The 25,350-nt window shown below is 33.5% G+C and overlaps 2 protein-coding genes across 2 annotated transcripts; both read right to left on the bottom strand.

The window, feature by feature from the left end:
* Nucleotides 1-16,639: 16,639 nt before the first annotated feature.
* On the bottom strand, nt 16,640-19,792 carry LOC107871463 (protein ACCELERATED CELL DEATH 6). The gene is given in 8 exon segments (XM_047412766.1): nt 16,640-17,305; nt 17,613-17,798; nt 17,800-18,125; nt 18,418-19,178; nt 19,258-19,365; nt 19,443-19,496; nt 19,576-19,683; nt 19,761-19,792. Coding segments are annotated over 4 exon segments (1,326 nt in total). The 5' UTR covers nt 18,974-19,178; nt 19,258-19,365; nt 19,443-19,496; nt 19,576-19,683; nt 19,761-19,792; the 3' UTR covers nt 16,640-17,047.
* A 4,288-nt stretch (nt 19,793-24,080) lies between these two features.
* On the bottom strand, nt 24,081-25,350 carry LOC107871308 (protein ACCELERATED CELL DEATH 6-like). Its single transcript, XM_016718201.2, has 2 exons — nt 25,211-25,350; nt 24,081-25,078 (listed from the first exon to the last, which is right to left on the bottom strand). The coding sequence occupies exon 2, from the start codon at nt 25,014-25,016 to the stop codon at nt 24,504-24,506; it is 513 nt and encodes a 170-aa protein (XP_016573687.2). The 5' UTR covers nt 25,017-25,078; nt 25,211-25,350; the 3' UTR covers nt 24,081-24,503.

Here is a 25,350-nt window from a genome sequence, read left to right as displayed (position 1 = left end):
TTTCATACTCTAGTTCGTGCTATAGCGTTGTCCATATGAAAGTTGTCCAAATTCCTTCCTTGTTCTAATTTCATGGGTCATGCCTCATTGTCGAGGCGATACAAGTCTAAGTGTCTAAACCCCACAACGATGTGGTTCTCTCTGATTGAGTTGTCCATAATGTTATGAGTTAGCATGATTACTTGAGAGGAGTCCATTAGTGTTTCAAGGTGTTAATGATATCCCCCCTTTAGTTTTCACTTCCTCTTCTGCAAATGATTTTTGTGACTAATTCTTTTCTCCAATTGATAAAGTAGACAATCCGTCATTTCTCTTGTGTGTTATCCAGTGCTCCTTTTCCTTGACCAATTTGGATTAAATTCCAATATGTGCCCCTTTATCTGTTTTACATCCTCTCTATTTTTGATAAGACAAAGGTTTGTTAATTAGGTACATGAAAGTAGAAAGAACATCCCAATTAAAAATACCCAGCAACCCTCCAAACCAGGCCAGAAAGTCTATAAACTGGTTATGAGTACGTCTATTCTTTCTTCTAGAGATATGATCCTTATGCCATTTGAAGCAAGCTCCTGTTTCTTTTCAATCTTGCCCAAAATATGCACAATGTTATAGTCCTCCATATCTGCTTCAGCTTTCTGGATACTCTTTGGGAATGCCACTTTACCAACAAACTCCTTATAGTCTGTGACATCGCCCAAGAAATGCCATTGATGCTTAATGAATAAATCCCAGCATTGTCTTGATGCTCTGGAATGGTGCTTCAATTCATTTTCTATGCCCGATTGATTACTTCATGGCTTGACTTTTTAATTAGCATGTTATAACCAGCTATTGACTCTTTTTTTTTTTTTTTTTTCTCCATCACCAGTTTCCTAATTCAGTGCATCCACCTTACTCTGATCAATTGAGACTAAATTTTAACTGTTGGAGTAAAACATAGTATTATCAACCTCCCAGTTATTCAAGTTTCTTCTCAGTGCAGTCTACCACTCCTAAAAATTCATCGACTCTCTTCTTGTACAACAACAACATAGGCTTGATTTAAGGACAAAAGTGTGGTTCTCAGCAGAATGTCACTTCGCACATGGCTATAACTTCATTTAAACCCATAATAAATTGCAGCAAACATTGATTGTTCAAATGTGCAATGTAAGGACCTCATTCTACACAATCACAAGCAGGTGGTGTAGGTACTAACAGATCCTATTCATCCCAATAATCTTTCATCTTTGAGAAATAGAGTGTAACAGAATCTGTACCTTGAGTATGAGTTGCAATTTCTCTCCACAATTGATAAACTCTTAAGAAATCAATTTGTCGAACCTCTCTTTGATTTTATCCCATTTCTTCTTTGCAATAGAAGCCAACACAATGCTTGAAACCAGGTGTAAATGTGCAGCTTATCCACGATAATACCAGAGCATTACAATGATCCAACTGTCTCGCTAAACCTCCTTTATACAAGCTTCGTAAACAACTCCCGTCAGTGAACCCTACTTTGTTCCCTAACAACGCAATTGTGAGAAAATGACTCCACAATGTGTAGTTTGCTGGTCCCGTCAATTTCAATCCAATGGGCACAGTTCCTGGTGTATCACAAGGCTGTAGAAAAAGTGAGTGATTGTACTCTATTTGCATTTTTGTGATTTTCCGATATAAGTAGCTCCATCTTCTGCCATGGCTGACCTTCCTACCAAGTTTCAGCAATGGTGATCGCACCTAGGACTGGAAGTAACGATCAATGTGTGCAAGTAACCATTCTGAAACCATGATAAAAAGAAAATATGAAAGTACTCTCAAGTTTGTTTACTCTCTTTTGTGCTTTGTACTATCTTTTGTGTCAGCTGGTGTTAGTAAATTCACTTATTTTTTTTATTGTGAATATAGGTCAAGTTGATCGAATCACATTAACTTTGTCCCTTCTTTATTTGCTGTACTTACGGTAACCATCAACTTACTATGTTTGTGTTATTGTCAGTATAATATTGTTTGGCTAAATTCCACAGCACTTAATCAAATTCTTGAATCAACTTGATATTTCCTTATAACTTTCCATTTCATAAATGGCAGTAGTCACTTTCAAAAAAAAAAAAAAAAAAAAAAAAGAACAGTGCTTGTGCTCTGTGGTTAAGAATAGAAAATCACATTAGATATTTAAGTTTGGCTTCTTGCCATTACTTTTGATAAAGCCATATTCACAATTTAAAATTTATGGTCTTAATTTGTTCTATCACAACTACTAGTTATTAAACTCGAAATCTATGATTTATACCTATTTAGTCATTTTTCAGCACATAAGAAAATTTTATCCAAAAATTTTTGGCTTTAAATGAATCCATAAATTATACACTTGATCTACCCTGAAGTTTGACAATTGGTACTGATAATAATAGAAATTAAGGGGAAAAGGATTACGAAAACATAGTAGTACTAGTTTACCATACTATTGGAAAAGTGTCGTGTTTGTTTTCTACCGTTGAAAAGATTGAATATTATCTTATACTATCGGTCTGTATGTATTTTTTTTTTGGTTATGCCATGGATACATATATGTCATTTATGTTATAAACTTTCAGATTTTCATCCAAAATATCTCATTCCTTTAGGAAATTCAATTCTCTTTTAAGTGGTACAATAGCTTCCAGCTCCCCACCACATTGCTTATGCCATTTTCCATTTCCCTCTTAGATTCCCCATAATAATGTCTCTCAGGATGCTTGGTCCTAAGGAAATATGTTTCTATACGTTAACGATTTATTTTATGTCGGGATTAGCCAACATGATAATGTTGTGCGAAATCATGACTATATCAGCTCTGAAGATGAGAAGCGATAGCTTCGAGTAGAAGTCCTTGCCTAAATCTTCGACTTCATGAATTCTACACTCATGTTATAAGATTCGTGATGTAAACTCTCATGTTTCTCACTATGGTTGTCTTAAGAACTCGTGCTATGTTGATTTTATGCCAGAACGACTCTCCAATTGTGATCCAGACACTTGACATATGAAACACTCCGTGATTGTATTGTGTCTCCAACTCATGTCCCACCTTGAGTAGTACAATAAGTAAATGTTATAACCAACTAGTGTTACTCCCTTTCATGATGCTTGTGCTGAGGTCCTTTAATGACTGTCTGTATGCTAGTAGGATGGTGTTTGTGGCAGCGTAGAAGTGTGTTAGTTGGGGGAGTAGATATCGTTGTAGGTGAAAATTTCGATGTGATTTCTTGAGCTAAGGTTAGAGGATCAAGGGAAGGAAGGAGATGGATATTCTTTACGTGAAAAAGTTAGGAGGGAAGTATATGGCGAGAATCTTGGTGATAATGATTGAATTTGCTGGTCTTAGTGGAGATATCCATGAAGTGAGGTGTAGTAGAGGTAGGCTTGAATTTTGTGATTGATGAAAACACCAACATGTGCCATGCGGTTAGTATTCTTTGAATTAAGACTTGAGGTTGTTGAATTAAAAGTGAGGAGGTGAGGTGATTTTCTAATGAGATGTAGAGTACGGGGTCCCGTAGTTTAAATTAGCACCTTTTTCGTCTGAGTTAGGCTTCAACATAGAAGTATATTACAATGGAACACAAATTCTTGTGGTTATATGTTATAATCTTAGCTGCGACTTTTTTTGTTTCCTTAAGGGTATTTTAGTCTTTTCTCCAACCCCAATCCATCCAAACATCTGATTTAAGCCTCTTGCAAGCATGTTATACTTATATTCATCAAAATTCTTCTCAACCCAAAACCCTAAGCTCCAACATTCAAGATCAAGAATTCAAGCCAAGTCCAAGATTTCTAAGGAAACGAATCAAGATTCGAGTTCTACTCTTTAGTCTAATTAATTTAAGGTACGTGGGGTTTCCTAAAACTACATGGGCATGGTAAAATTGTTTTAATGAAGAATAAGTGTTTAGAAATCATGATGGGTTTTGGATTTACGATTATATTCATGTATTATGAACTCTTATTGATGATAAAATTTTGGTCTTGAGGCCTTTCCCTCAAATCTGATTTATAACCATGTTTAAGTAGATATATGTATGAGTTTGAATTATTAATTGAGAGCATGAACTATTTGAATTCCCTCTCTTATTTACTAGTCTCTTAACTTCGTAAGATATGATGTGTTCGAAATGTGATATTGGAAATATGATTTAATATAAAAGCCTTGACCTTGTTTATGACTTGATTATGATTTTTGAATTGAAGAGAGAGGATTTATATGTTGGTAAGTGCTGAATATATATATATATATGAAAAGAATTTCATGGGTTGTTGAAATTTATGACCACCACATGTTTGTTGAAATGGTTGAAAAGAATGATTTTTGCATAATTTGATAAATGTATTGAAGAATGATTACTCTTGAACTGTTTGAAATATGGTGGTCTGAACTTCATGTTTTGAAAGAAAAGACTGTGATATGATATTTCTTTTATGGCTAAGAGATATGATTTGCAAGTCTTGGTGTGACGATACCAATACAGATAATGCCATGGTAATTCAGAATAGAACAAAATGCATATTTTTACTCAATTTTTCAGAATTTGAATTAAGAAAGATGCATGTTTAGAACAGACTAAAAATGGGCTTAAAGAGATTTAGGTGGTTACCTGAAGAAGGCGTTTAAGTGTAAGGGCTCATCGCTGAAAAAACCGTATTTTGTCGATACGGGTATTGTTCGAAAAAGAAAATAATGTGGACGTCATGTAAGGGTGATGCCACGGTATACTTGTAAGGGGGTATACCAAACTATTCATAAACTCCAACCCTTGTGGAAAACTTGATTTGGGGGCTTGGCCGCTTAGTTAAGGGAGGATTCCATATAGCCCGTGGGATTATAGAAATTTAGGGAGTACCGCCTAACTCAAATGTAATACAAAGATTAGAACTACATTGACAAGATTGTTTTAAGATCATTGAAATTGCCCATGTATTTTTTTTTAACTATTCCATGCTTAATGTTTCAAGACTTGCTCTCATTTATGTTATATATATAATAAATACATTATTTTGGATTGCTCTGCGTACCAGTACATCCGTATTGGCCCCTCTTCCCCCCTATATTTCAGGATCCGAGACACAGTCCTGCAGTCTCATAGAGCAGTAGATCCGTGCGTGTCAGAAGTTGCAGTTGATGAGCCTCCTCTATTTCGGAAAGCCTGAATTTCAGATTTCATTGTTTCTATCCCTTTCTATGGTCTGCTGGGGCCTTGTCCCAATTTTGTCTCAGTCTTCAGAGCTTATTTTCTGTCAGTAGAGATTTCGCAGACTAATGGTAGATGTTGTTGATCTTATGAACTCATTTCATTATTGTCTAGTTGAAATAAGAGTTGACCATGATTCCGTTGTAATATTTTTCCTCATTTTTCCTTATTGTATATGAATGGTGTTCATGATTGCCAATAGAAAGGGGCGCCCGGGCCTTAATGGTTCGGGATGCTCGTCGCGGCCAGGGCCTTGACTCGGGTCGTGACACTTCTCCCATCACGAATTAGTAGGGCATACATTGTTGAAATATCATTTTCAAATAATGGGTTAAATGAAGTCTGCTATTTTAATTATCCCGCCATGTATATGAGATAACTTTTCCCATACTTATGGTGTAAATGCTGGAATAAATAATCCCGATACTAACTAATTTCAGATATTTTGAAATTAATATTGATTTCTTTTAATTAATGGTGTAAACTTCTAATAAAAGATTATGTGGCAAAGCTATTTTTAAAAACCCATCATTAAAAAGTAATGGCATGAGTGGGTTGATTTTATAACGGTAGTGGCATAAATTAGCCGAACTTTTAACTGATGGTATAAATGAGCCATTTATGATAGTTCAATGACATATTTGAGCCTTTTTATTTATTTTAATTAATGATGTGAACCTCTAATAAAATGCCATGTGACAAAGTTGTTTTTTAAAACCACCGTTAAAAAGTAATGGCATGGATGAGCTGGTTTTATAACGGCGATGGCATGAATGAGCTCAACTTTTAACTGATGGCATAAATGAGCCATTTCTAATAGTTAGTGACATATTTGAGCCTTATCCCATATACATTATGTCAAAATATTCATATCAATCATTATTGTTTCTTTTTTAAAAGGGGTATTAAATCCAAAGTGGACAAGTAAAAGTGATCGGAGAGAGTATATATCATTTTGAGAGTAGTATATTCCCTACGTTCACTTGTACTTGTCATGTTTCATTTCTCGACCATCAAATTGCATGTATTTTGATAAATATTTTTTCATGTCGAGGCTCTATCGAAATAGTCTCACTATCTCTACGTGGTAAGGATAAAACTGCCTACACTCTACTCTCCCATACCCCACTTGTGGGATTACATCTGGTATGTTGTTGTTGTATTAATATAAGAAGGATTGTAACTTGCAGTATTTTTTATATAGCTCTCGAACAGCTAAATTTTTAAAATCTGCAGTGTTGAATTAATCTTAAAATATCATACTGGCCCATTAAAAGTCTTTGTCAATATATAAATATCCTAATGAAGGTTCTATGTTGTTTAGAACCTTTTTTGCAGTACATAAGGGATACGCTCTCCTTTTTGTGTATATTCGATTTCTATTTTATTTTCTTTTATAGCAATTTGAAAGTTTTTTTTGGTGTTTTGTGAAGAGACATATACGAGTAACTTTTTTTTTTTTTTTTTTTTAAATTTTTGTAGAATTTAGTTAATATTTATAAATTATTGTCATGGTATGTTGTGTAGCATGTATAAAATTATATTTTTCTATTGTTGAAGCATGTGTTTACTAGCCGATTTCTAGGTATGTATAGATATAGATAGATCAAAAGGTTAAGGAAGAGGGAAGTGGCGTGAATTCAAATTTAGTCGGATTTCAATTAGGGTAGAAGATACGGGGTGGACAGCAAAAAGAAAAAAAAAATCACGGAGGATATGATCTCCCTCCTCTGAATCAAGTTGAAACTAAGCCATAAATATAGATAGGGAAAAAGGCTCAAATATGCCATTAAAAGTTTGGCTCGTTTATGCTATCACCATTATAAAATAGGTTCATCCATGCCATTACTTGTTAACGGTGATTTTTGAAAAACAGCTTTTCCACGTGTCGTCTTACTAGAGGTCCACATCATTAATTAAAATAACTAAAAAAGGCTCAGATATGCCATCGAACTATCAGAAATGGCTCATTTATGTCATCCCTTAAAAGTTTATCTTGTTTATGCCATCGTCGTAACAAAATAGGTTAATCCATTCCATTACTTGTTAAGGGTGATTTTTTAAAAATAACTTTGCCACGCGTCATCTTACTAGAGGTCCACGTCACTAACTAAATATGTGATTGTTATTTTGAGATATTCTTAGGCCAGGCTCCAATAACCATAAAAACAAGTGAGGCCTAAAATATTCTTTTTCCGAGCCTTACAAACCTCAAAATGACTAATTAATCATTCTCTGTTGCATACATTTTGGTTGATTAATGTTTATGCTTCATGGATTTTTCATTCAATGCTATGACTGATGATTTTAAGAATGAAATGTAACAGAAAATAAATCAATTCTTATTGATTTACTTTAATTAATGACGTGGACCTCTGGTAAGACACATAGCAAAGATGTTTTTGAAAAACCATCATTAACAGGTACTGGCATGTATGAACTTGTTTTGTAACGGCAATGGCATAAACGAGCCAAACTTTTAACCGATGGCATAAATAAGCCATTTATAATAGTTCGATAGCATATTTGAGTCTTTTCTCTTTGTTTTAATTAATGATGTGGGACTCTAGTAAGACGACACATGGCAAAGCTGTTTTCGAAAACTACCGTTAACAAGTAATGGCATGGATGAACCTGTTTTGTAACGGCGGTGGCATAAATGAACCAAACTGTTAACGGATGGCATAAATGAGTCATTTTTAATAGTTCAATGGCATATTTGAGCATTTTTTCTTTGTTTTAATTAATGATGTGGACCTCTAGTAAGACAACACTTGGCAAAGCTGTTTTCGAAAACCACTGTTAACAAGTAATGGCATGGATGAACCTGTTTCGTAATGACAGTGGCATAAATGAGCCAAACTTTTAACGGATGGCATAAATGAGCCATTTCTAATAGTTCGATGGCATATTTGAGCCTTTTCTCTTTGTTTTAATTAATGATGTAGACCTCTAGTAAGACGACACATGGCAAAGTTGCTTTTGAAAACTACCATTAACAAGTAATGGCATGGATGAACTTGTTTTGTAACGGTGATGGCATAAATGAGCCAAACTTTTAACCGATGACATAAATGAGCTATTTCTAATAGTTCGATGGCTTATTTGTACCTTTTCTCATATAGATACAAATCAGCTCAATCACTTTTAAGAATAGGATAAGCTACATATGTAATCCAAAAGTTCTTGAAATAGATAAGAGGCATCAAAAGCAATTGGAACATGAAAAACTTCAATCGTATAGTTTATAGATCTCAGAATGCCTTTTCTCCATTTTAAAGTATATTTATATTGGACAAAATTGTAATTCAAATTATTTTTTACTATTTAAAATTAACTAGAATTTTATTTATCAAAATTTTCGTTATTTGAAGTGTATAAAATCCTAAAATTTAGGAGTTTAAGATTAATTATTATATATATATATATATATATATATATATATATATATATATATATATAATTTTATCTATATTTATAAACTTTTTTTTGATCTTATCCGATTCATCTCTTCCTCTTAATCTATGTTCTTAACAACTTACTTCTTTAACCACACTCCGAACTTCATCTGGCAACTAACACTCGTCCTTCGTCTATTCTGCCGACATGTCGGACTATCAAGGCCAAAATTTCTAGGAATTTATCGGTTAATCCATCATTGTTATTAAGAAATTAAGAGGTTAACCATATACTAAGGGTAATGAATTTAAACAAACATTTTTTAATTTACATGATGAACATATCTAAAATTTCTAAGAATATAAACATCTAAAACTTCTAAAACAAAACATATTTTTGGAGGGGAAATATAAAATAAATAAGAACTTACATGAAGTAACTGGGATAGAGGTTTACCTTTCGAGAATTCCCTAAAGACTTTGGAAAATTGAAAGCTTTTTTATTCAACTTCCTTATATTACAAACTTTGATTTACACCAAGAGGAAAGGTTGGTTGGAAAAGGAGGATTTATACATAGGAAAGTATGTTGAGAGGTTCAAGTTCTAAGGTTTTTCGATCTACTTCTTCTACTAAGTTACAAGTCTTATATAGACTTAAAATAATAAAAAGGAGTGGACTAGGATCACACTATGTGGCCTTGATAATATGGCCGATAGGTAAGGATAAGATTCTTTAATAATGCAGGTCGGGTACACATTGGGCCCCATCGTCACATGCATTATTATTTCTCTTTTCCTGACGCGTGCTTCAATAGTTTTTCTTTTTTTTTTGGAAAGTAATGATAAAGGAAACACTCACTCTGACATAGACTTAATTACAAGACTTAATGTGGGCATACCCACATGGCACTCTTATCACAATTACAATAATTGCACCTTATTGTATCAATCTCCTTTATTACATTTCTTTGTCTGCTTATGTGTCCAAGTTGTGCAGGGATATGGTGTCGAAACTCATTCCAGAGTCATCATCTTCATAGGGATCCTGAGCATCTTGGAGAAGACTATCTTCTTCTATATCATCTTCTTCGTCTGATGATCTTGGAATATTAACGTCTGTATTATTCATGTCTGGAACTACTCTATCTGTACTTGTACTTGGCTTGTCTTTATTATCCATATGCTTATCTTGTTCTTGGCTACTAAAGAATTTTTCTAATGTCTGTTTTACAATAATCTCAATTTGTTTATTCTTTTTTTTTTTGATGTTAATGTCTTTTTTAAGGTACTAGTCTTATGAGGTTTTGATGAAGGTCCTGCTTCATATTCACTTTTTGGCAAAGTGACAGCCCTTAACGGATTTGATTTGTCTTTACCGATTACCGTTTGAGCCAGACTAGCTGCACCAACATCCGGTACAATGAATTTCTGAGCATTCAGAGGGGAATGCACACCCTTCTCATCCATTTTTTGTGGAGATGGAGAACTCTGTGTCTAAGTACTGGCATTAGTCTTTCTTGTATGAAATTTACTCAGTTTGTCTTGTAAAGTCTGTATTTGCTCCATGAGTCTAGAGTTTTCTGTAATAAGAGCCTCCTTTTGAAGATTTAATCTCTTGAAGGCTTCGGTCATAGAGTGGTAATGGTCACAGAAAATTATTTTACCTGAGTCTTTTTGGATATTATATTGAGGAATCTGGTTAGGATTTTGTCTTAATGCTGGAGATAAGAAAAAATTAGGTCCTAGGTGTCCTCTTGCATAATCAGAAGCTTCAAAAATATCATTGAAACCTTTGTAAAGAGGATTTTTATACCACTTATAGAGTCTAGCACTTCTATCCATGTCTGAAAAATTTCGTTTGTCTTACCATGTATAATTACATAATATTTGAATCTAGGCTTACTTTTATCTGATATATATTGACATAAAGCATTCATGGCGGCTAAAAATGTTTATGGTCTGGTTTATGGTGTGCTATCCACAAATTGTCTATTAGGCATTTTTGGGGTCTATCTAAAATATGTTCTGGTCTTAAGTTAAAAGAATAATTACTAGGTGGGAAAGCAATTAAATTAAAAGGCCAAAGTCTATTCTCTCCAGTGGTTGCATGGAGTTTTGGAGTTCGATAGAGTTTTGGGGTCGAAATCTAACGTTCTCTAGCATTGTCTGAAAATAAATGTCTTGACGCGAGGAAGACGCTATTCCCGTGCCTTTGTCTGCTGCATGTTGATTAGTTGGTCGCATGTTGAAACAAATATTAGCCTGCTAAACAGATTTTATTTTTAATCGTAACCTACTTAATTTATCTGCTAATTCATTTTCTTTTCCTTTAATATATTCAAAAACAATATTTTTATATACCGATATAGTGTTCATAAAATTTAACCATCTTCTTCTACTACTTGCTTTATCATTTATCTTTTGACTAAATTTAACTATTGCCTCACAATCTGTTCTTACTAAAACTTCTGCTTTATTTAAGATATATAATTTAAAACTGTTTAAACCATATATTATAGCTAATAGTTCTAAATCTATGCTAGGTATATTTCCTTTTTCTTTATATTGTCTACTCTGATATGCACAAATTTTTTCTTCATTTTTATCACTATATTTATTAGGTCTTGCTTTTAATAAGGTTCCCCAACCTAATTTGCTTCCATCTGTTTGAACAATTAAGTAATCAGTTTCTAGTGGAATTTTTAAGTCTGGAATATGTTTTACTCTTTCTTTTATTTGTTGGACTAATTTAATGTCTTCATTATTAAAATGTTTTTGACCTTTGCTTCCAGTTTTAGCATATAAAGGTCCAGCTATTTTTCCTAAGTCTTGAATAAAATTTCTTGCATAATTTACTAATCCTAAAAGTTTTTGTAAATATTTAGTATTTTCTAATTTATCTGGCATCTCTAATACCTTTTTGGCTATATGAGGTTGAAGTTTAATCCTCCCATTTCCTAGAGTTATTCCTAGAAAATTAATATGTGTTTTACATAGTTCAATTTTCTTTTTGCTAATTATTGTTTCATGTTTGACAAATAGTCTAAAAACCGTTTGTAAATGTCCTAAATGTTGTTGCATATCTCTACTAAATTCTAAAATGTCATCTACATATACTAATACAAAGTTTTTATAATCTCTAAAAATATCATCCATTTTTCTCTGAAAAATGGGTGGGGCTGTTTTTAGTCCGAATGGCATAACAAGCCACTCATAATGTCCTTCTAGACAGGTGAATGCTGTCCATTCTATACTATCTGGGTGCATTTTTACCTGCCAATACCCGGATTTACAATCAAACTTACTATATACCTTTTTACCTTGTATTCTATTAATTAACTCACTTTTAACTGGTAATTTATATGCGTCTGTTTTGGTGTTTTCATTTAGTCTTTTATAGTTTATTATCATACGAGATTTTCCCCTAATTTGCTCGCTATGGTTTCTTACCATAAATGCTGCTGATCTGTGTCTAGATGTTGATCTTCTAATTACTTCAAACTTTAATAATTCTTTAATTTGTTTTTCATATTCTTCTATATCTTCATTATTAGCTTCTATTGATACTGTCTTTATGGTGTATTCTGGGTTAATTATATCTAACTTACACATTATTTCGTTAGCATCCCAATGTGCTAAAGGTTTTTCTCCTATTATTTCTATTTTATCTAAAATTGCTATTACATTGTCTAAGTCTTTCGGATTATTTTTTATTCCTATTGTGTTTATTCCCTTTTTAAAGTTGTAAAATTGAGTTTCAATGTTTATTAAAGTATAGTCTTTTTCTATGTCTTTTAGGCATTCTTGCCCTTCTACATTAAGTAGAGTATAATTTTTTAAATCTTCTAAGTTATCTTCTAAATTTTTGTTTTCTTTTAATAGGTTGCTATTTTGGCATTGGTTATTTTGGCAATCTTCGCAACATGGTTTAGCAATTAAATTCTTTTTATGTGTTTTTAATGTTCTATATACTGTTGGTAATGTTATTGTTTGTACCGGTGTATAAGTTAGATTTTTAAAAAGCATTATTCCATCTCTTGTTAAGAGATATCTTCCTTTATTTTGGATACAAAAATGTAGTCCTATAACAAAGTTTGATCCTATGTTTAAATCCCTTGCTAATATTCTATTAACATTGTAAATTGGATTGTAGAATTTATTACATGTATTTAAAAAACTTATTTGTGCATTTTCTATGCAATAATTATAGATATTTTGTGATCCATCCATTTGGGTAGCTGTTATAGGTCTTTCCAGTATTCTTAGTAAATGTTCTGGTACTATTTCTTTATTAATTAAACAGCTAGTACATCCGGGATCTACTAGTGCTAAAGTTTCTATCTCTACGTCTTCAATTTTAAATTTTACTAATACTTTTATGGTAGAGAATTCTTTATCTTCATTGCATATTAGGCTAGTGTCATTATCCTCCAAATTCATAAGTTCTGCCTCTAATTTTTCTAAATGTATAGCTTCTTGTGTATCTGATTCTTCTATAGTGATTTTGGTTTTCCCTTTTCTAGGATGGTTAATCTTTGTTCTAGATTATTTACTCGGGTTTCTAGAGTTGATACTCTTAAATTTAAGATTTGATTATTTGTATAGTTTTGTTCCCTATTTATTTTTGATTCTGTTATTATCTTTAAAGTGTTTTCTATACAGTTTATACAAGCTTCTAAATAACATTTTTTACATTTAGCTCTATTATCTTTACTTGAATACCAATTACATATACGACATCTATTACTATCTAAACCTTTGTTTCTTTGGAATTCATGTACACATTCTTGAGTGACATTCATTAAATTATTGATTACTAGATCGTTTAAGTCTAGATCTTCTATCTCTTGTCCTAATTCATTTACTAAATTATCTTCTTCTGATTCTGAAGAATCAGATTTAGAATTATCTTTATCATTTATATCAATACTTATTATTGAGTATATACTTTTTGTATCTGACATATATTCGTCTACATTTAGTAAAGTTTCTTGGAAATCCTCTATTAATTGAGAATTTCTAGTTCTATTATTATTTCTTTTAGGACATACATTAGCTAAATGGTCTATGCTTCCACAAGTATAGCATTCTAATTTATTTTTATAGTTTCTATCATTTCTATATTTCCTAACATGTCTATCTCTATTTAACCATGGTTTTTTGGCTTTTGATTTTCTTAAGAAGTATTGTTTACGACTATATGGTTTCTGATTATGTTTCTTCTTATATTTTCTATAATGTTTTTTTATCATAGTTTTGGGTTGTGTATATAACAGATTTATAGAAATTCATTTTATTTTTTTTAATTATTTTTGTATTTGTATGTTTGTACATTTTTCTGTTAGTATATCCATTATATGTTGCGTTCTATGTCCTATTGTCCATTTTAGGTTTGGGTTGACTACTACACCATCTCTTTTATACCATCTATCTTCTATTTCTCTTCCTAAAGCTCCAGGTAATTTGTTAAATAATTTTTTGCCTAATTCTTCATTAAAAGTGTTTCCACTGACAGTGCAATAATAAAAATAGTCTTGTAGAAATTTCTTTATATATACCCAATGTGAAATGCTTAGTTGTTCTAGTTTTATTAATGCTTCTTTTTGTAATGCCAATAATCCACTATTTGAATCTTTTTCGGTTAATAACATATGCATTTTATTTGTGAAATCATAGGGGTTTGGTCCCATACTTAATAGAACCTGGAAATCATATGGGCAGTTTGTTTTAAAACTTTCCCATGTGGCTTTTGCAGATTTTCCTAAAAAGATTTTCAAATATTTGTACATTGTTTCCGTATCCATTTCTGTATAATGTCTTAAGTAATCTGTTGCTACTATTCCTTTCCATAGATCTAATACTGTATCCCACATTTGTGGGTCGTGTGTTGCTATATTTAGAATTTTACCTTTACTACCTCCTTCTTGTAGTTTAATTGGTTCTTCTATTGTCATTCTCTTACTTGCTGGTCTTATATTATCTCCTCTAAGTTCTGTATCTGGATTTATCCTAATTGCCGGTCTTCTAGGTACATTACCTGTACTATAATCTATTGGTTGATGATTAGGATTTGTCTGTTGAAATGGGCTAGCACTTGACGAGCTAGTTGGTTCTAATTCTGCTAGTTCTTTATAACTTATTGTAGAACTTAATACAAATATTGTGTCTTCATCTTTTCTTTCAAGAAATAGTTCTTTATTATTTCTATATCCTAAATTATCACTTCTTTCAAAACAATTTTTAAAATGTTCTATACATTCTTCTATTTTCATTTCATCTTTTTGACATCCTTTACATTTAAAAGTTATATATTTATGTTTTCTGCTAAATTTTCAGCTTTTTCTATTACCATATCTACTTCATAACCTTTTTGTAGAATTTCTATATTCATAAATTCGCTTTCTGTTTCTATATTACTTTCTGTTTCGACATCGTCTAAATTTCTTTTAGTTGTATAATTATAATCTGTAAATCTAACTGAAGTTTCTCCTTTACTTGTAGTGTATAATAAATGAGAGTCTGGTGTGAGGATTTTTGATTTATTAAATTTATTTAGATTCCATTCTAAACCTGCATATACTTCTGGGTCTATTTTTATTGATTTTATTAAACTTATGCCTTTATTTCCCATTATTTCAACTATATCATTTACTTTTAATTTAAATTTAGTATTACTACTTAAAGTTAATTTTCCGATAAATCGTATGCACATTAATAAATTGTTACTACTATTCATTTCTTCATACCCTTTAGTTTGGATTCCTAGTTTAATATTTTTTCCAAATTCCTTTAAGTTCATTAAAAAATCTGGACTTATATAGAATATTCCTCTATTATTTGTCATATCTACTTCAGTTAATCCTATTATTGATTTTTTAATGTCTGACCATCTATCATCATATATTGTTATTAACACTTTAGATCTTAGATTTTTTCTAGTTAGACATTTTATTCCTATAACAATTAAACACATAAGCATTAGTATCATTTTATTATTTTTAAAAATCATTTAGGATATCCATTTCTGTAAATGATGTAGTTGAAACAATGGGAAAGAGGGAGTACTGAGTAGGATTTTTTACAACATTTGATTTCAAAAAAGTGCATCTTATTTTAAAAGTATTGAAATATCTTTATATATTAAAAAATCTTGAATTATCGCCTATTTTATTAAAATCTTGAATTATCGCCTATTTTGTTGGTTTTATTTTATAGAAGAACTTATTAATAAGAAAATCACAAAAATGGATTTTTTATCAAATAAACGGAGAACCATCGAAAACAACGAAAGACAAGGAGAAGAAAGTCAAAGAATAAGTTTCTCTCTCTCTCTCTATCTATCTATCTATCTATATATATATATATATATATATATATATATATATTTATTTTATAAGCATATTAAATTTTATTTTATCCCCGTTTGTCTGTTAAAAATTGAACGAAAAGATGTGAAAACTTCAAAAGTAGTTAGCTTTGTTTTGTAGAGCTCCTGTTATTAATTTGATTAACAAATTATGATATTATTTCTTCTATGAATATTGAATATCCAGATCTTATGAAATTTATTGTTAGCACAAAAATTTTATGAAATTAATTAGACTATGTTTTTATTATAAAAATATTTTAGTAATTTCTTGAATTTTTTTTTTCATGTTTTAAAAAACTGTTTATGAATAATATGAATACGTGATTGATGAATAAAATCTTGAAGATAAGTTAACTTTACAGGTCTTCTTTTGTTTAATCGATTCAGGGTACCACAATGTATACTGCTTTGCGGCTTAGGAACTTACCAATATGATTTGGAGACTAAATGTCAAATTCGGCAAGTGCTTTGATGTCTGACATATGATAGATAAAGGAGATGAATAATTATTTTATTAGGTATATTCTCTTACGAAAGAATTTTTTTTCTTTTTGTGTATAATTCAAATGCTTGATGTCAGACACACGTGCAATGCACGTATCCTAGACTAGTAACTAAAATAACATGTAATTGACTAAAAAACCATATCTGTCGAATGTAATTCAAGGTATTGGGTAAAAACTGAAATATAGATAATTATACATTTGCAAGCAATAAGTAGAAACTAGTATTCATGTCTCTCTATTCTTCATCTTACTCTCATCACAAATATCTACAAATATAGATAAAAACCAAGAAGTACAATAAAATAGAGAGGCAACCTATGAAACAAACAGTAATGGCAAGACCAAGGGAATGTGATAAGGTAGCAAACATACCCGTTGCAAATGCAATTACAACTGCTAACATTGACAGGCACTGAAAAATACCGGCGAGATCATAAAACTTCTCTACAGCTTTCTTATTTTGATGAAATCTGCTTGAATCTGCCTTGAGGAAGTAGATGAATATGGCAACAGCTAAGCATGTGAAGGCAAGGGCATCGGAAACAACAAATGCACGAAATGATGTTTTATGTGATACCAACGGCAAAAGTGACTATCTTTATCAAAGTGGCCACAACAACATGGATTTGAGCTGATTTCATAATACTTTCAATTACTGTTTGATCTGCCTTTTTAGCTTTATCTTGATCATCTTCCCTCAGTTGCACTTTGACTCCTTTTCCCGTTTCAGCATTTGGATTGGGCACGTACTCGTACTTCCGCTTTACCTCAAAGTCACGTTTTCCAAATCGGCCAATGCTACACAAATCCTCCACCAATTTCTCCTATTTTCATCAGTTGTACAGTTTATATTGAGTCAGTCGAAAAATTTAACACCGTAACTTGTCTAACTGAGAACTAATCTGTTCATAGCATCTAAAATAAATTCAGGCGAAGGTAGAGCGAGAAATAGAATTACAGTTTTACTTGATGTTTCAACGCCGCATCAAGAATGGACAAAATCTGAAGATTTGTGAGTGCATGCAAATCTTTCTTTCGCTTGGCATAATCCTTGAACTAGTATTTCAATATTTCACCAGCATATACTCAAGCGCAACCAGTATTTGAAAAAACAAAAGTGCGGATGCTTACCTTCTCTGTTGACACTGTGCATGACAATGCTATATCAAGTGGAGTCTGGTTTTGTTTGTTAAATGACATCTTCTTTGCTCTAGGATGGTTTATTAATTCAAGCACATGGTTACCAGAGGCAGCAAGCAAATGGAGAGGAGTGTTGCCGTCGCTATCTGGCTCATCAGCAAGTCTGTCGCACTTATCAGAGTCTAACCTTGTCTTGATTGTTCAGGACGGCAACATGAAGAGCATTTTGATTGTTGCTGTTAAGAATATCCCGACCATCAGGGCAGTGATTTAACAGCTCAATGATCATGTTTACATCACCTTCACTAGCTGCAATGTGAATTGCTGTTGTCCAGGCATTTTCACTGCCTGCCGGAAGGTACACTAAGGATTTTTTCCACGCCAGCATATCAGATACTACGTCCGCCAATCCTAATTTAACAGCATAGTGCAGTGAATTCCAACCCCATAAGTCAGGTTCCTCGCATAAAGGCTTATTCCAACGCCAGAGTGATCTAATGCAATCTGGATGTGTCAACACGATAAATGCGTAATAAGGGGTTAGATCATCTCGCAAATATAGTTGCACAACAGACATTACGAAATCATCAACAGAAATCACAGATAAATGTTTTTTAGAGTGGTCGCATAACAAGTGATCTGAATGCTACATAAGTTGATTATAAGTTGATGCGGCTAATGGAGGATCCTATTGAGACTATCGACATGATTAATACGAATTTATGCAGATGATGTTAAGTATGGGAAATTTGAATTGAGACGATGCACGATACTGCAAATTACAAAAAATTTGTACCTTTATGTTCCTGAATTACTGCTGCATGCTTCGGTGTTCTATTAGATGGACCTGCAGCATAAGTTCATTTCTTGCAGTACCCCAAGATATTAATCAAAGCATCATGGAAACCAGATTCAGCCGCCAAATAGAGTGGCGTCTCCTGCGCATGGTTAGGCGGAAATTCAAATTCAGGATCTTCTTTCACCAAGAGCTTAACCACATCTAGACGTTGGCTCCGCACGGCCTTGTGCAGGGCTGTATCTCCACTAGCATCTGTCATCCTCATGCGTTTCTCCTTAGTATTATGATCTTCTATATGTGCGAGTAGCACATGTATTACTCCAAGAGCGGTTTCATTTTTCTTGTTTTGACAGCATAACATTGGCGGAGTAATCTTAAGGACTTCTCTCACGAAATGGGAGCGGCCATAGAGGGCTGAGACATGGAGGACCGTGTTTCCCTTTGGAGTGACTTGGTAGCCGTTTTCTTCATCCCTTTTCAAATGATCAGCAAGTAGAAAATTGGCATCTCCGATATTGCCTCTCATCGCAGCATTATACAGGGTCAGATCCATTCCTTTTGATTTGGTGTTTTATCCAAAATCTCCCAATGATAATCTTGTGAGTCCTTTGATTTCTCTGATGAAACATAATTATATAGGAAAAACTAGTTTGATTCTTAATGAATCTCAAAGAAGAAAGGGATCTGGTGCTTGCCTTGATCACAAGAAAGGGATTTTGATGTTTTCGTATTTTCGCTTTCATTATGGTTCTTTTCTCCTAAAAACAAACAAGTATAGTAGTCACCGGAACAAAGAAAATCTTGTAGCAAATCAAATGAGCTAAAGATGAAACTTACCAAAACAATAATGGCACTCGTTGGCTCCCATTGCCCCATGAAACTGGTGAACGTTGCTCCGTTTCCCTTTACTCAACATATTCTCTTCGCGGATCTACAACATCCAAACTGAAAACCAGCAGCACATTCACGATAAATTGAATTTGAATTCATAAATAGTGAAGAAGAGGTCAATAGAAGGATACCTAGAAAAATGCTCCGGTAAAAGACCTTTTCGCTTTCATTATGGTTCTTTTCTCCTAAAAACAAACAAGTATAGTAGTCACCGGAACAAAGAAAATCTTGTAGCAAATCAAATGAGCTAAAGATGAAACTTACCAAAACAATAATGGCACTCGTTGGCTCCCATTGCCCCATGAAACTGGTGAACGTTGCTCCGTTTCCCTTTACTCAACATATTCTCTTCGCGGATCTACAACATCCAAACTGAAAACCAGCAGCACATTCACGATAAATTGAATTTGAATTCATAAATAGTGAAGAAGAGGTCAATAGAAGGATACCTAGAAAAATGCTCCGAAAAAGGTCTTTTACCATTGTTGCATAAACACAACGTATTCCTCTATAGAAGGCCCTATGGAGTAAAGGAAAGTGGATGAATTGTTTGAAAAAGAGGGAGCGAGCCTACATAAAATAGAAAATTTCATGAATAGATAGAGTCAACGGTACAACAGACAGCGCTGCCTATCTGAAATCTTTGCAGAGGGGCTCAGATTAGCTACACTGGCACTTAAACAACACATCCAAAATTGAAGGTACTGAGTTTAGCAAGGATGTTTTGATAAGAAGTGTAAAGACATATACTAGAATTAAAGCTCCAATCGTATCGGAGAGGCAGTGGCATATTTGATTTGAGAGAGGAAAACTCCGATCGCACATCATATAGCTTACTCTAAAGTAAGGTATCTTTAATAATGAAAATATTATACAAGATGAATTCATATTAATTTTGAAACAAGATGTTGATGCAATATCTATCACTCAAGAACATTATACAAAAAGATTGAAGAACTGCAAGCCAGGGAACATGTCAAGGTTGTAACATAGACCCGAGTCTCTGTGTAAATTATGTAGGAAGTTTCATATCACAAGGCCTGTTCTTTCACCAAAGCAACGGTGCTTCTTATTAACACGCAATATTATCTATAGTAGCAACTTTATCAACTTCCAACGCCAAATTGTATGACTAACACATAAGGCAGCTGCGACATACTTGACTTTACAAGTTAAGAAAGGAACCAAAAAAAGGAAAAGAGAAAAAACAAGAGAATATCATCATAGGTTGCTTCTTAAGCACCAAAGTGAATGTCATTAATCCAAAACAAAATATTGCAGTGTAAAGCATTGTAGCTATGCATAGGGTTGGGGGAAGAGGACTAGACCACAGGGGTCAATGCGTAAGAAAGTGTGTATAATACTACGTTAAAAAAAGTTTTTCTTGCGAAGAAGCTTGTGATTCTTTTGTCGACATAAGGACAAATAGTTTGATTCGATATTTTCAAAGAACCAACTAAGGAAATCTCATTTTTTGTATATCGAAAACAAGAACTATCCATATGTTAGTTAACTCAAAATTTGGATTGTACAAATTTGGATCCATTTTCTTTTCATTTTTTCCTTATTTTTTTGGATTTTGGGATTTATAAATATTTCAAATTATGATCTTGTGTGTCCTTTGTTATATTATCATCGAAATATTCCGGACACGGGTAAAATTCCTGTCATGTGACCAGGAGGTCACGGGTTCAACTCTTGGAAACAGCTTCTTGTAGAAATGTAAGTTGAGGTTGCGTATAATAGATCCTTGTGCTCGGGACCTTCCTCGGACCCTGCACATAGCAGGAGTTTAGTACACCGGGCTGCCCTTTTTCTTTTTTAGAAATATTCTGGACACCACAAAAACATTTGCCTTTGATAAAAATAGAAAAGCTAAGGTATTTAATTTGTTCTTTGCTGTAGTTGGAAGCAAGGGATTTGCTTTAATCTTTTCACAGGCCCATCAACAACTGGTACCAGTAAACTCTGTCTACCAATGCTAGAACAGATCAGAAGAAATCACCCTAGCGTTTAGCTTCTAGGGAAAATTGAACCCAAGACTTTGTAGTACACAACAAACTTCATTGAACACTAGGCGACACCTTTGGATGCTCCTAACTAGCATCTTTGAATTAAGACTGTAATTGTTTCTTTCGTCCAGAGAAAGCAATCCTGTTCGCGATGTTAGTGGTGGTGGAACCACACGTAGAGTCGGAGGGTAATGATCATGAAGACAGAGCTAATTGAGATGAAAAATTAGCCGAGAACATTATGAAGGCAGCTCAAATACATTTAGTTGTGGCAACTATCTATTAATGACACACTAATATTAACCATTATATAGAAAAGAAAGAATAATATTAGAGTACTCTTCTTGATGAATCTCCAAAATAGAAAACTAAGTACCACTTTTTGCCTTTGACCCAAAGAAAGGCATTTGTTACTTAAACTTTGCCTTCATCATAAGAATGGGATAACTTCTTTTTTGGGTTTTATGTTTTATAATTTCATTTGAGATAAGCATCCAGTACCCCTTGAACTATGGCCAAAGTTGCTATGGCACACCCAACTTTAAGTGTATTTTTGTCACCCTTTTGTGCTGATGTGGCACCTTTATTACATAAAATAGAGATCAAGTCAAAGGTGTCATGTCACCTAAAAAGGTTGACAAAAGGTGTCACGTCAGCTAAAAAGATTGACAAAAATACGCTAAAATTTAGTTCAAGGGGTAATAGAACACCTGTGAAGTAGGAGTGTGTTGTAGCAAATTCGATCATAGTTGAGGAGGGTACTAGATGCTTTACTCATTTCATTTCATGAAACTTATGTCTTATAAGGCTATAGTTTGTCAGCATGAACATATCCACCATTGTTTTCTATGAAGTAGAAAACCTTATACTCCTAGTCAAGAGTTTATGTTATGTCGAAAATAATTTTTACGCTATCAAGTTATATTGACATGCACTAACAGTTAATTCTCCTCATCAAGCATGGCATGAAAACAAATTGCAACAATCAATTTTAATTGACAACAGCAATATTAGAACATACATGGGTGGATTCACAGCGTTGGTTTTATGGATTCACCATCTGAATCAAATAGTTTTTGCTATATATTAAGAAATGATCACTGATTATATATCTATAAATATTTGACTTGAGAACCCATAGATTTTAAGTTATGTACAATGGAATTTACTACCAAAAACCAAACACTGTATCAGTTATACAGATATTATATAGTCATTAACAGATAAAAGGCATGTAAATTGGGATAATCTTTTTTTTTTTAATAATAAGGATGTTAATTGGGTTAATCTCCAGTACATATATAGCAATGATGTGCCACTATTGCAAGTGGCTCACCCAAACTATTACAAAGTATGTCATTCAGTTCATACAATTATGTTTTTCTTGGTGGATGTAGCTTATTAGCCATGGGCTCAACCGAACCTAGTACTCTCGACATGAATATGTAAGGCTACGTACAAACCAGAAGGTCACGTGTTCAAGCCTTGGAAACAGCTGGTAGAAATGCAAGGTAAGGCTACGTACAATACACCCTTGTGGTAGGGCTGCCCTTTCCCGGACCCTACGCATAGTAGAAGCTTTAATGCGCCGGACTGCCCTGTTTTGTGTGTGTTAGATAGAGAGGGTGAGGAAGAGCGAAAAGTAGCTAACTATCAACGAATATAATATTTTGAATCCATAATTTCTAAAGTACAATAAGTACAGTTTTAAGAATTTCCAAGGTTGAATATCTTTCAAGTTTAAGTCCTACAAATGACAGTCTTTATCTATGTCGTGAACTTCGGATAGCATGTATCTTGGAAATGTCATTGCATCTTTTAAGGCACATTTCTTATTGAATAAGCGAAATAGTCTCCAAAGACCTATAAAATCTCAGAATTTATGCAGACTTAGTTCAAAGATAGGACATAACGGAAGAAAAAGATGATCATATAGGGGATTATATTTAGTTGGGAATATGTTTAAGACATGTTAGTAAGGCTACTCTTTATAATATGGTGTTAGTAGTTGTTAAAAGGTGCTACAAGAGGAGCTAACCTCGCCTATATGTAATGCATGTTTAGTAATAGGTCTTTAGATGCATGGATTATAATTCATGTTGTCCAGTCAAGAACTCATGTTCAGAAGTCAAAAGTTACGGATATGACAAAGCTGAGATGGATGTGTGGGACTAAGAGATAGGATTAGAAATGAAGATATTCTGGTATGAGTGGCATTGATGAACAACAAGATGTGACAAGCGAGACTGAGATGGTCCAGGCATGTAAAGAGGAGATGAACGGATGCCCCATGTGGAGGTGCTAGAGATTGGCTCGAAGAAGTATTGGGAAGAGCTAATTAGACAAGACATGATGTAGTTTCAGCTAACTGGGGACATGACCTAAGACAGGAAGTTATGGAAGACATGAATTCAGTAGAGTTGTCTCTCTTTTCCTTCCATACTAGTTAATTAGTTGTAGTACTACTCTTGTAGTTTCTCTTCCTTCAATTTGTATAGTTAGTCGTATTCTGTTGTAGTTACTTTTTTTTTTTTTTTTAAAGACTGCTTTGTGATGCTCTTTGTACCCTTGGAGTAACTGGTAAAGTTGCTGTCATGTGACTAGGAGGTCTCGTGTCAAGCCTTGGAAAAAAGCTCTCGCAGAACTGCAAGATAAGGCTACGTACAATACACCCTTGTGGTAGGGCCCTTCCCCAAACCCTGCGCATAACGGGAACTTTAGTACACCGGGCTACCCTTTTTTTGTCATGCTCTCAATAGTATTTTTTTTCATGGCTTTTCCACTGCTAACATTTCTTTTTTGAACTGCTTTGAATTGTTTTTCCTTGCATTGAAGGTCTATAAAATTTCGGAAACCACTTTGCCTCCCAATGTAGGAGTAAGATCTGCATATACTCTTTCCTCCCCAAACTCCACTTGTGGAATTTCAGTGGGTATATTGTTGTCGTTGTACCATGAATTATTTAGTGAAGGTACGTTAGTTCTATAGCATTGTCCGTGATGAAAAATGATCTCCTGGAACCGCTTATAATTTAAATAGAAGAAAACGATTTTACATAGATTGTTATATCATGTGATAAAGGATGTATAACTAAAAAAACATGTAATGAACTAGAAATATGTAGTTGAATTATATATTTGCAAGCAATAAGTACAAGTGTAGCTAGCATTCTTGTCTATCTTACAATTTCCTTGCTATATAAATAAAAACCAAGAAGTAGAATAAAATAGAGAGGCAACTTATGGAATAGACAATAATGGCAAGACCAAGTGAATGTGATAAAGTAGCAAACATACCCGTTGCGAATGCAATTACAACTGCTAACATTGACAAGCACTGACAAATAGCTGCGTGATCATAAAGCTTCTGTATAATTTTTTCATTTTCAGGTTCTGGAACCACACTTGCCATGATGAAGTAGATGAATATGGCAACAGACGAGAATGTGAAGGCAATGGCATTGGAAACAACAAATGCAAGAAATGTTGTTTTCCTTATTAGAATCTCCATCCCTTTATTAGGGCTATCTGGGTCGCTCTCAAAACCTCCTGGCAATGTGATACCAGCGGCGAAAGTGATCGTCATTATCAAAGTGGCCACGACAATATGGAATTGATCTGACTTCATAATAATTTCGATTACTGTTTGATCTGCCTTTTCAGCTTTATCGTGATCATCTTCCCTCAGTGGCATGTACTCATACGTCCGCTTTACCTCAAAGTCACGCTTTGCAAATCAGCCAATGATACACAAATCTGTTAGGTGTGGAGCCTGATTAATATATGATGTACTGTTTATATATTAATCCTTGAACTAGCATATCAATATTTCACCAGCATATACTCAAGCGCAACCAGTATTTGAAAAACAAATGTGCAGCCGCTTACCTTCTTTGTTGTCGCTGTGCATGACAATGCAATATCAAGTAGAGTCTGGTTTTCTTTGTTAAAAGACATCTTCTTTGCTCTAGGATGGTTTATTAATTCAGGCAAATGGTTACCAGAGGCAGCAAACAAATGGAGAGGAG

This window comes from Capsicum annuum, chromosome 5 (genome assembly GCF_002878395.1).
Source record: "Capsicum annuum cultivar UCD-10X-F1 chromosome 5, UCD10Xv1.1, whole genome shotgun sequence".
In the NCBI taxonomy this organism is placed as follows: Eukaryota; Viridiplantae; Streptophyta; class Magnoliopsida; order Solanales; family Solanaceae; genus Capsicum; species Capsicum annuum.
The sequence above is the reverse complement of the archived record's forward strand: the minus strand, read 5'-3'. Positions and strand labels throughout refer to the sequence as shown.

Coding starts and splice junctions, on each gene's coding strand:
- LOC107871308 (XM_016718201.2), bottom strand. CDS start 25,016: ATGCCACTGAGGGAAGATGATCACGATAAAGCTGAAAAGGCAGATCAA.